This window comes from Miniopterus schreibersii, assembly GCF_964146895.1.
Source record: "Miniopterus schreibersii genome assembly, chromosome: 1".
Taxonomy (NCBI): domain Eukaryota; kingdom Metazoa; phylum Chordata; class Mammalia; order Chiroptera; family Miniopteridae; genus Miniopterus; species Miniopterus schreibersii.
The window spans coordinates 10,188,617-10,201,274 of NC_138101.1; the positions used below are offsets into that span (position 1 = coordinate 10,188,617).

Genomic DNA, 12,658 nt, shown 5'->3' on the forward strand with positions numbered 1-12,658 from the left:
CACGCCCCCTGCTGGGGATGGAGCCCGCAACCCGGGCATGCGCCCTGACCGGGAATCGAACCCTGATCGCCTGGATCCTATGTCGGTGCTCAACCACTGAGCCACGCCCAGCTAGGCACTGGAAATGATTTTAAGGTGTATTGCAAGATGTGTGTGGGTTATATGCTAATACGTCATCATTTTCTGTGGATTTTGGTATCCGTGGGGGTCCCAGAATGGATCCTCCATGGATATTGAGGGACAAGGGTGTTGTCCACAGATCTGTGATACGTGTCCTATTTTGCTTTAGGATCATCACTGAGTAATGTTGTCACTCTGTATGAGAAATAAAGTGCAATCCCTTCTTGACTCTTGACGATGAAACTTTGCCCTTTCTTTATCCTTAGGCGTCTCAATAATAATGAATTCACCGTGTTGGAAGCTACGGGAATCTTCAAGAAACTTCCTCAGTTACGTAAAATGTAAGCCGTGCATTAGCCACCTTTGTGCGTTTCTGTTGTGTTTTGTTGTGTTTTTCCCATCCCTGTGCAGTTTTATTTAGATTGGAAATATTTATGTCTGGAAATTGGAAAATATAAAAGATCCAGAGAAATGCCCATGCAGTGACTACCTGTGGCATGAATTTAGGGTAATCTCTGAGAGGAACCCGAGTAACTGGCATTCTCCTGTGTAGTCAGATGATGCCAACCCCATTTCCGTAGCAGAGTGCTGGCATCTTTCAGTGACTCAGACAGCTGGTCCTGTGTGACCACAGCAGGAGACCAGCATCTCAGCACATTAGGGGTGGGTTCAGTAATGTGTTGTAACTTCCTTTCCTGTTCCCCAAACCAGGCTGTTATTTCTCTTTCAGCACATTCATGTCAACTATTTGACTTTTTGCTTCATTAAACTTTCATTAGGAGATAGTCAAAATTAATGATTGCTAAACTGGCTTGATAGCTCATCTGTGTTACTACATATCCACAACTCATATTTCAAAATAATTTTGTAAGCTCAGCAGTTTCAGCAACACTCAAAGACAGCGCCCCAGCCCCGTGAGGAGGGAGGAACGGGATGGGGGCCAAGAGCATATGGCCAGTGGAGCACCCTCCACTTACGAGGCAACACCAGAAGGAGGGAAGGAGCATTCTTCTGTGATATCCCTGCTTTTATATATGTAACCGGCCCACAGCCCCACAGACTATACAAGGCAGAGAAGACTGAATGAACCTCCTCCTGCGAACTTGACCCCCAGAGAGTTTCTCCGTGCTTAATTGTCCTGTTCCTCTGACACAAACTGCTCTTTCTTTCCAGTATAAGATGCCTGTCAATTCCATACATATTTATTGAGCAGCTACCATGGGCAGTGCTCTGAGAGGGGTAAAATGATGCATAAAAACGATGCTTGTTCTGTGGACGTTCCCTGTGTTGGAATGAGCAGTGAGAAAGAGAGAGAGGGACCACATAGAAAGGTGTTGCCTCAACTGGATGGCCTTGCCCTCTGGGCAAACATTGTAGGATTGCATATCACACAAAATACTGACAGTGAAGTTGGTTGTTTTGACACATTTTTACATGAGAAGTTTCGCTGGGAACAAACTCATATTCAGGTATATTTCTGATGCTGTCTAAACGCTGACACACTTTAGTCCATTCCCCTCCCTACCCAGTTGCCCTCTTTTAGTTGTTAATTCACTCAACACTTTTAATCAGGGGCATTTCTTTGAAAAGTTCCTCATTAAGTTTTGTGACAAACAAATGTTTACACAACTTGATATCCAACCTCAAGAATTTTATGCTCCCGGGACCCATTCAGATCATTTTGACAATGACCAGGCTGGCACTTTTCACCATAAACATTAGCCCTTGGTGTTCTTGTCACTTTGGCTCGGTGGGATCGAGCCGTGGTGCCTCCTCAGAGCCCCGGCAGTGCTGGGCAGAGCAGAGCTCGGAGAAGCTGGGAGACGGTCAATGGAAGGAAGGGATCAAATGTGTCTCGGGGCCCTCATTGTGAGAAAGAAATTGTTTGAACTCTGTGTTTCAACCATTTTTATTTAGAAACTTTAGCAACAATAAGATCACAGACATTGAAGAGGGAGCTTTCGAAGGAGCGTCTGGTGTAAATGAAATACTTTTCACGAGTAATCGTTTGGAAAATGTGCAGCATAAGATGTTCAAAGGACTGGAAAGCCTCAAAACCCTGTAAGTATTCTCAGTGTTGCATTGTGATCCTTCTACAGGATTGTGCTTCATGGTCATTATAATCCTGGAGAGGGGATTGAGAGTCCATTCTTCCTCACCCCCCAGCCATCCCTCTCTCTCACACACACACAAACACACACACACGTGTGTGGATGCAGACGGCCTCTTACTCTGATAACCCTGACTTCAGCATGTTGCTTGCGCAAGAGCAAAAGGCTGTCCTGGCTGCGGTTCCACAACAAAAAGATAGACTTTGCTCCCCTGCCTGGGGCGCTCTGGCTCCTCTGATCTGCCTCAGAAGGATCGTTCTTCCTCCTTTGCCTCAAACTCCTCCATCTACGACTGTCTGGGCCCAAGGTCGCGGGCGTCAGCACCTGCTCCCAGCCCTGTGGCAGAAGAGCGGCTTCCCTGGGGGGCACCTCTGGCTGCCCCTGCAAGGTCTTAGTGCAAAAGTGACTGACTGGTGTTGGAACTTCTACCAGTTTCAAAGCGAACATGCCAAGAGTTTTGTCTGCCTCCTTGCTCGGGGTTTGCGAGGTTGGGAAAAAGAAATTCTGTTTCCAAAAGGTGGTTGGCCAAGGAGCATGGGCTTGGATCAACTCGTAAGGACAACACTCTGAATTACGTGCATTCTCTACAAAGTATATATGTATTTTCATTATCTCCAAGGCATATAATTATGTTTGACAGAAGTGGCGGCCTAAAACTTGGGAGACACACAAACCAAACTCTGGGCTTTGGAAGACACAGGAAACTGTTTGTCACCAAGCAGCCGCCCCTGGCAATGGCAATGGAGAGAAACCCCAGCTCCACTGTCTCCCCTAAACCTCCATCTCCTCCCACAGCCCTCAGAGCCACAGCCAGGGGACCGACAGCCCGGAGCCCATAGCCTGCTCTTGATCAGAGCACCCTCCAGCCGGTGGGATGTGCCACCAGCGTCCCAAATTCAAATCCTGCTGAGCAGCCTCTGCCCAGGGAAGGAGAAGTGTGCTCCTTGAGGAGTCGCCTGGCACCTAGCCGTCCGGCAGGACAGGACCCCCTGCCACCTGCTGACCCCTCTCCTGGGGGCCCTGGGGCCCTTCAGGGGGTCATGCAAGGATCCCTGCAGGGAGACAGTGAGCGTGTAGGAGGGGGCAGAGGAGGTGCACAGAGGGGGCTGCACCTACGCCCGCCCACTCCCCCCAGACTGTCCCCGGTAACCCAGCAAAACACAAATCCCGCAGCATCGCGCCGAGTGCTTCCTTCTGAGCACAGCCCAGGGACTGCGTGTTGGGACCTTCTCCTGGAGCAGGCCGTGGGAGGGCAGGGAGAGGGGACCTTAACCCCCCGTATTCGTCCGCCTCGGGCTGCCACCATGGGAACCACAGACCCGGATGACTTAACCAGCAGAAATGTGTTTTCTCAGAGTTGGGGAGGCTGGAAGTCCAAGATCAAGGTGCTGAGAGGGTTGGTTCCTGGGGAGGGCTGTTTTCTTGGCTTTTAACTTACCCTCTTTTCACTGTTTTTACTGACCTTTCCTCTGTGCCTTGCAAGAGGGAGGGAGAGCTCGGTGTCCCTTCCTCTTCTTACAAGGACACCAGTCCTGTCAGATTAGGGCCCGCCCCTAAGGCCTCGTTTAGCCTTAATTACCTCCCCAAGAGCCCCCTTTCCAGTACACTCACAGGGGCGGTAGGGCTTCAGCCTGTGGATTTTAGGGGAACACGATGCTGTTCCTCACAGCGCTGCAGAGATCTCCTCAAAGTCTTCCTTCCGAGTAGTTTGCTCCACAGGACCCGCCCTGGTTCATCTCACGCCTTCACTGTGTTTCTGGCCATGTTCCTGGGCCGCTTCTGTTGCGGCACCTGAGACAGACACCCCGCTGGCTCTCTGCTTAACCCCCCGTGTCGCAGCAGGCCTGAGGGAGCGTTCAGAGCCAGGCTGGGGGAGCCAGAGCCTGAAAAGCCTAAAGTAGCAGCGTTGTCTGGGCATTACACCCCTTCGGCGGCCACTTCCAGCTTGCGGCTGTGAAGATTTTGACAAGACGCCCCCATTGCCCCCAGACTTCTTAACCCCCCGGGCCTGCTGCCCCCTTGGCAGGCGCGTGCATGCTCCGGGGAGCCCGAATCCTGATCGCAGGGAAGGCGGTGCATGCGCCGGCTTACAGATGTCTAGTGACAGAAAGCAAGCTTTCAACTCCTCCAGGGCTCCGTGACGCCGACAAGATTGAGACCAAGTGCTCTTTATGATTTACGGCAAAGGACGGCGCTGGTAGCAATGCTTTGGTGTTGTGCCTTTGTCCCGTGCATAGGGCGACGTCTTACTCAGGAGGGCGTGCCTCACCCTGTCTTCTTGCCTGTGACTTAGCAGAACTGGGACGTGGGTGTTTCTCACTCATTATAGGGCAGCCTAGGGGTGTACAGGACTCTTCCATGTTCCTTTACGTGGCCTCTTTTTCACATCCTGCAACCTTGGAGTAGGGTAGTCACTTCATGTTTAGAAAAATTAAGGAAAATAATTCAACCTCTCAGCCATTCTGAAAAAGATTTACGGCAGCCATTCATTTTGACACGGGATTTTTAGGAACATTTTGTGATTTCCTAAGCCCCACCAGTAAACAGTTTCAACAAAAATCGAGAACTGAGCCAAAACGTGAGCTGTGATGAATGACAACGTGACCACAGCGTTAATCTATTAATAGCAATAGCTTAAAAAAGGCAAAAAAGGTCAGAAATTTTCAAGAGAAGCCCCATTTCACCTTCCCTGTGAACAACTGGGATCTGGAACTACTGGTTCTTTTTAAGTTCTGGACTTAAAACAACAAAACGACTTTCATAAATAAAATCATGCGCGTAGGCTCCGTGGTGCTCGGTCACGTCGGACTCCCCCGGCTGACGTTGGCGTTGACTTGGCGGGTACGTCCCTGGGGTGCCCTTGGCCCTTCGTCCACTGAGGTTATTGATTCTTTGCTGCCCCCTTTCTGTCCAACCTCAAACGCAGCACCGCAGTGAAGACACAAACTGCAGGGCTTCACGGGCTGAGAGAGCGTAGGTGACAGGACATTGCGTGATCCTGCAAAGAACATCATCACGTCGGAGGGAAACAGTCCACCCTCGCCAGGGGGGGTGGGAACCCACAGCGGGGCTCACCTTGCTTTGTGTGACTGAGTGTAATCATGGACAACTCGAAGCGTTTTGTTTCTGCACGAGGCTCTCCGTGCATGGCCATAGCGATCCCTGATAGCTAGGGAACACTCAGAAAACAGTCACGAATGCTGCAGATTTTCAGAGAAGGGTTATCTTGGTCCTCAGATAGGCAAAATTGATTGCCCGATGCTTTATCTCCTAACACCGGTCTCTCCTTCCCCCTCAGGATGCTGAGGAGTAATCGCATCAGCTGTGTGGGGAATGACAGCTTCGTAGGACTGAGTTCTGTGCGTCTGCTTTCTCTGTATGATAATCGAATTACTACAGTTGCCCCGGGGGCCTTTGACACTCTCCATTCGTTATCTACTCTGTGAGTATGAAAAACAGTCTTCATTTGTGTATTACTTGGCCGCTGTACCACATTTATTACTTTCATTGATAGCATTTTAATGCATTGTTAAGCGTGTCATAAAAACGCGATCCAGGATTTAGGTGTGTGTTTTTCTAAAGGCAAATTTGTTTAAGTTAAATTTAACTTTTCTGAAAAGATTACCTACCGTTTTATATGAAAATTTAACCGAGGTCTTTAGTATTGTTCGATCCGTTCTTTTTTATAATAATGTGCTTTGGCTTCATTTATAAATTTTAATTTTTATTATAACTTGATTGTGCTGCAAATAAAAGTTATAGATTTTCCCTCAGTCTTCTTGCACTGGCACCTTTTCAGTGTAAGTTTCATAAAAACGGGGTTGATAGGGTTATTGCCACCACGCGATGCTCAAAGGGTCATTCACAGTGACAGGGGCTGCATTGGGATGACCTGACCAGCAAGAAGAGCTGCTCACTAGAGGGCATTTGCTATGATACTAGGAAGATATTGAAGAAATAGGCTGAGCCTTTCCAGGAGGATATTTTCTGCAGAGTTTGAGAATAAAGAATATTTGTAAGTCTAGACACAGAACTCAGAAAGTGTCAAAAAGAAACCACACCAAAAACACAACAACACCAAAAACCCTCTCCAAACAATGCATTTCAGGCATTTTGTATATCAGCACCTAAGAAGCAGAGTTTGAAAATATGAATCTTAATGCTGGCATACTAATCTAACTCAAAAGGTAGTTAGAAAGAAAATAAAATTTAAAATAAGCATGTTCGACATAGCTCAAGTCGTTGAAGAAATAATTTGAGGAAAGCATCCATCCATCAGTGAAGTACTTAATCTTCTTTCCACATAAAATGTGACATTTTACATAGGGTGACTAATTTGTGCATATTAAATATGACATGTTTATAAATAATGGGATTGTCGATAGGTTTGTGCTGAAGTGGTGAGATGCCAAAAGTGTGGAGATTTGTAGAAGTAAATTCATTTTTATAACTGGCATTTAATCAACTCAGCTGTCAGTTTCGATGGGAAACCTATTCTCCGGAGCAAATAAGAAATGGAAATCCTGAAATGACAAATTAATGAAATAGCTGCTGTCAGGTTAAACTCAATAATATAAGGTAATCAGCCTTCATCTTTATATTAAGTTACTGCATTATCAGGGTAGGGGAGTCGGACAGCAACTCAGATCTCGGACAAGTTGAAATTGTCTATAAATGAGGTATCTCCCAGGATCCGCTACCTAAGCACTAAATTGCTGCCTTCGCTTCATTTTTCACATGAAATTATTTGGAAGATTCTTGTGTGAAAGTGTTGTGATTTTGTAAAATTCACACATAAATATTTTAGCCAAAAAAAATGCATCCCATGCATGGCGATTGAGTATGAACCTGGGGCAGACGGAGAATGTGAACCGGGGGAACCTGTCCTATGGAAAGAGAGTGGCGGGTGGAAGCCTGGGGCTTTGAGGAGCAAGAATCTGAGACCCTGACCAGCTCATCTCTGCACTTTGCTTGTGACACTTAGAAACCTCTTGGCCAATCCTTTTAACTGTAACTGCCACCTGGCGTGGCTGGGAGAATGGCTCCGCAAGAAAAGGATTGTGACGGGCAACCCTCGCTGCCAGAAGCCCTCCTTCCTCAAAGAGATCCCCATCCAGGACGTGGCCATCCAGGACTTCACCTGCGACGACGGTAAGGGCCCCTGGCCCAGCCTGCGGTCCCCAGGCCCGGTGAGGGCTCTGGGGCTGCGGACCATCTGGGCAGCGTCAGCCCACAGGGCGTCCTTGTGCGTCATTTTGGTTGTTTTGTTATGTTTTAGTAACAGGACACTTTCTTTCTCAGGCTGCGCTTTCCTATCCAAGTCTATGTTGTGTTTTTGGATATTTTAGATTTTCCAGTTTCCAGCTGGTGTTTGATGCTACTTTACAACTTCGTGTTATCCTAAGCCCCTCTTCTAGTCACTACCATTTCCAAATGAGAAAAGCAGTTGACTTCTAAAGTGGGAATGCTAGTAAATCTAACAAAAATAATAGCTTTTACTGTTTAATGCACTCTGTGCATCATCGCATTTGATGGGAATTGCCCTGTCAGGTAGGTGAAGCCGGGTCTATTGTTATTGGCAGTGAATGCAAAGCTTTTATGAGCCCTGTACTTTAAAATGAGGGACCCATACCATTTTTGCAAAACATTTGATATTACTGTCCCTTTATGTCCCTTCATGTCTATCTCCTTACAATTTATCTATTATTCAGTTAACATTTATATATTCTGATTAAAAGTATAATTTATATAAATAACTGTACAAAGACAATAACTATTATCATTGTATTGATAATAAAGATGGAACACCCTTTTCTGGAATTCTGCCCTAGGCTGCCTGAAAAGGGTGCTATAAAACATGGTGTCAGTCAGTAAATCCTTACTGCCCTATACATCAGTGCTCATATGGCCGGAGATTGGTGCTTGTTACGTCAATATAAAGGCATAAAATCACTCCAAATGCCTTCAGAGCTGCAAACCTGGGTTTTCTTGTATGTCTTTGGCAATTTAGGAAATGACGACAATAGCTGTTCCCCACTGTCCCGCTGTCCCACGGAGTGCACCTGCTTGGATACGGTGGTCCGATGTAGCAACAAGGGCTTGAAAGCCTTGCCCAAAGGAATTCCAAGAGATGTCACTGAACTGTAAGTAAAGCTTGTCTTTCTTTTTTCTGAATAATTAATATTTCACACACCAAGGGAAATGGACACCAAACAAAAGTTTTTAGAGGCCTGTTTGCAAATTCTATGGGCCTTTAATTAGTATCACATAAAACCTTAAACAAATAATACAAAAGCTAGTTCAGATACCCTTGGGAAATGCTGTATGTGTGTGTTTCTCTTTTTTTCACTGCAGGATTTCTCAGTGCCTTTATTATGCTAAGTTGCACTGTGGAGCTCCAAGAGGGGATGGTAAAGTATAAGGTAGCTCCCACACTTATTGGTTCCTACAGTCCTTTGCTCATGGAGTATCTTGCAAGACTAATGTTCCATCCAGTGCACCTTGGGAAATGCTGTATATTTAGTTTATCTACAGTGCCTGGATATTCCATATGGTTAATTACTCCTTACCACTGTATCCCTGGGGAGAACATCTCACCATATGGGATACATTAATATCTGGGGGAGGGGAGGTGGAAGAAACTGGCATAATCCTTAAAAAGAAATACGTGACTGCCCTTTGGACTTGAATCAAAGTCCTTCAGTTTGTAAAGGGTGTGGGGCCAATTATCTCTAACATTTCCATTTCTGACATTTAACCACAAATTACATTGCCAATACACACATATCCAGACACTAAGCACTACCCACACCTCCTTAGCTGCCTCGTGCTACGCATGGGGAATGGAATAAATCAGAGAATGAGCTGCTTAAATAATCATGAGCCCATGCTCTGTTCCATTCCTTCCTCTGCGTGCGAACGGGTCAGGTACACATGCTCAGTGACGTGCAATTGATTCTTTTGGCCTCGTTGATTTTTGTTTGTATGGAACCAAATATCAAAAACAATTTAAATCCAGTGCTAACTCATGCAAACATGTACCTGCAATTAATGCAGCTGTGTACAAGCACTCCCAGTGCGCAGCTTGATCTACTTTTGGCAACATGGAACATACTTAATGAGGTTGAAGAAGATGCCACTTCAGTTTTCAAAAAATCTGTTCTCAGATCCTGTGCAGTTCCACGAATCCTAATGTGGTCCTGGATTGAACGCTTACACAAAAGTCATGCGATCTTAGCATATGTGCACAGAAGGTCGCTCTTGGATTTGAATAGTTGTAAGGTGATCAGTTTCTCTCTCTTACTACCAGTCACAGTTGTTAATTAACCATAAGCACTGCTTTGTGTGAGCCTGTGTATAATTAAATACTTAATTCTCACTTTAATGTGTATTTATCTCAGAAGATTGCCCTCCATCCAGAGCTGGGGAGCTAGATGCCTGTAGAGCAGTCTGTATACGTTGATTCTAGGAGCACCCAGTCAAGACAGTAGCTCTGAGCATAACGTTCAGATCGTCTCTGATGCTAAATCTCTTCTTTTACCATTTTAACTGGCCCATCCCTTAGTTGTTTTACCCGGTTCCCGTTAAATAATTTTGAACATTCTTTTTTTTAAAATTTGTTTTAACACTCTTCAATTTCCTTAATTAAAGCACATTTGAGATCCTGCTTGATTCATGTCCTTTCTATGCCATCTACGTGTTTCTTCTGTCCTATAGTCAAGTCTTAAATCTACTTCTCTATACATTTTTTAAAAGCAATATATTTGCTAAAGAAAATAGATTACAGAAATGAAAAAATGAACTCATCTCTTGTGAATTCTAGTTTTGCCTCCCAGAGAGCATATTCTTAGAACCGCACTGAGTCAGCAGTTATTTCTCTTTATAGTAATATATATGTGTGTATTAGAGAAATGTCACGTGCTTATTTTATTGAATTATTAAAGAATTTGGCAAAATAATATTTGTGGAACATTTTAAACAAATGGTATCTATTATTTTTAATCAGTTCCATATAATTTCCCTCTTAGATTGTTTTACTTGTAAACATCCATAGCACTAACATTCTCCTAAGATGTTCTGGAATGAAGGGAGAGAGTTGAAGTGTATGGGATCATGCTGTCCCCTAGTGGTGGCAAGAAAAATTTAGCTACAGGAAAGAAAGGAAGGAGAGGGGCTGAAATACAAAGAAAATCTGAGTAGGCATAAGGGATCAATCATATCATGTGCTGGCTCTTAGTCAAATACTTATTATGTATTTTGGTAATTTGTGGCTGTTATATAACTGCCTTCATTTTGAAATAGTTAAAATAGACTGTTATCTTAGGCAATTTCTCAGCTACTGCTGTATCCAGCAAAAATACTGACCTCAATCTTGGATCTTAAGATTGCCCACAACACTGAGGCAGGAGGGCGGATCACATGCCCAGTGTGCCACAACTGATTGTGGGCACATCTATACCAGAAGACCACGTTAATGAAAGACATTTTTACCCCTCGCTATCTAGATTCTGGGAAAGAACAGCCTTGGGAGGAGAGGGAATTTATTCTCTGTGTGTGTATGTGACACCATGGATATAACTTTAAGCATTCCTTTACTTTCATGTCTTGCCAGTTAGTCCAAAACCTATCTATTTTCTAATTATTCTGCTAACTCTAATCAGAAAGGGAAAATTTACTTACGTGTGGTTATTTGATTATTACTTTTGCATATATATGCTATATTTGTGCACTTGATAAATGGGATTTGCCAGGAAACCTCCTAAAATTAATATCACCAAGTAGATATACAGTGGTAAAAACCACTGTTAAGGTAATATTAATTGAAATCTAATTATGTTAAAATTCCCAAATATCTCCTTTAAACTACCCATTGTTGTTTACTAAGTATATTGATTATATTAAGGCAGTGAAGAGTGGTCTTGCCCTGGCTGGTGTGGCTCAGCTGGCTGAGCTTTGTCCCATGCACCAGGAGGTCACCGGTTCAGTTCCAGGTCAGGGCACCTGCTTGAGTTGTGGGCTCGATCCCCAGTAGGGTGCATGCGGGAGGCAGCCAATAGATGTTCCTCTCTCCCTCTCCCTCTCCCTTTCTCTTTCTCTCTAAAATCAATAAAAACATTTTTTTTTAAAAAAAAAAAGTGTGGTGTTGCCCCCAGCAGCAAGGTTCTGCCAGCAGTGAATGCCTTTTGTGGTACTAGCTCCACATAAACACAAGCAAACTGGAGCTTGACTAAAAATGTGGTTATTTGAATGAACCTTCTTGCTGACCAAAAAATGGTTGGACACATGCCTGCCTTCTTAGATAACCACTAAGAACTGGGCTTGCCAGTCTCTCCTGAATTTTAGAATTTATCCCAAGTGACCCACAAAAGAATTCTACTGGATTGGACAAAGTGCTTTATTTTTCTGCCCTTAAATAGCGGTCTCAGCTAGTTACATGACATCTTAAACTCAGAATTGCCAAGTGCTTCCTTGCCTCCATTAAAAGTGAAATATTGTTCAACTATTCCACAATACACTACTGTTACTTCTTAAAAAATTACTTTTTTTCCTTGTTTTCAGGTATCTGGATGGGAACCAGTTCACCCTGGTTCCTAAGGAACTCTCTAACTACAGACATTTAACACTTATGTAAGTAACGTACAGTGTGTCCGCGCCTTCGACTTCTTACTCTGTTTCAGGAGCATGGGGACAGCACAGGGCGGAGGGGTAGTGACCCTTTGGGGCAATAAAAATTGGTTCACAGGCAGTTGCTGCCCCTCGCCGCCTGGTTCTGGGTCACTGGCTCCATCTTCTCTGAGTATCAGTCAGGCTAGGAAAAAGGTCCTCCTCCCTTCAAAGTACAAATACGATGAAGTCTTTGTATCAAAGAATTGTAAAAATGCAGTGAGTAGGATACCTCTATTGACAGTGAATATGGGGCACTTTATGACAAGCCAAGGAACGGAATATATACAATATTTTTATTCTTGACTTTAAGCAAAAGATAGTAGATGGTAGTGATCTTATTGGAAATATATTATAAATCTAGCTTATTAAGTTTGATTCTCTTACATAAGAAGTTATGAATTAAGTTATGGGTTTCCAGTATTCAAATTCATTTTATAAAATCCATATTTATTTACACAGTATTTAAGAAAGTGGGACAAAGCTGCTGACATTCTGAGTATAAATTTCAAAACACTGAATTTATTTTTAGTTTGGTTTGACGTCCTAAAATAATCTGTTTTCTTCATTAATGTATAGAAGTTTTTTTACCAATTTAAAGTTGTAAATATAAGATTATATTTAAGCATACAAATATTTCAATATAGTTATGTGCAAAATACTTTTAAAAAAATATGACCTCACCCTATATAATATCAAGCTTAGAGTAGCCTTGTCATGAATTGATAAAATTTCTCACAAAACAAAATAGTAGTAACAATAGT

General features: G+C 43.9%; 1 protein-coding gene across 3 annotated transcripts in view; it reads left to right on the forward strand.

The window, feature by feature from the left end:
* SLIT2 (slit guidance ligand 2) overlaps positions 1-12,658 on the forward strand; it is a 297,260-nt gene that overhangs the window by 224,632 nt on the left and 59,970 nt on the right. For all 3 annotated transcript variants that reach the window (XM_081147027.1, XM_081147028.1, XM_081147029.1), the window contains 6 exons: positions 387-461; positions 2,038-2,181; positions 5,530-5,673; positions 7,216-7,382; positions 8,242-8,374; positions 11,790-11,858. In XM_081147027.1, the coding sequence (XP_081003153.1) occupies positions 387-461; positions 2,038-2,181; positions 5,530-5,673; positions 7,216-7,382; positions 8,242-8,374; positions 11,790-11,858 (732 nt within the window). The remainder of the gene's footprint in view (positions 1-386; positions 462-2,037; positions 2,182-5,529; positions 5,674-7,215; positions 7,383-8,241; positions 8,375-11,789; positions 11,859-12,658) is intronic.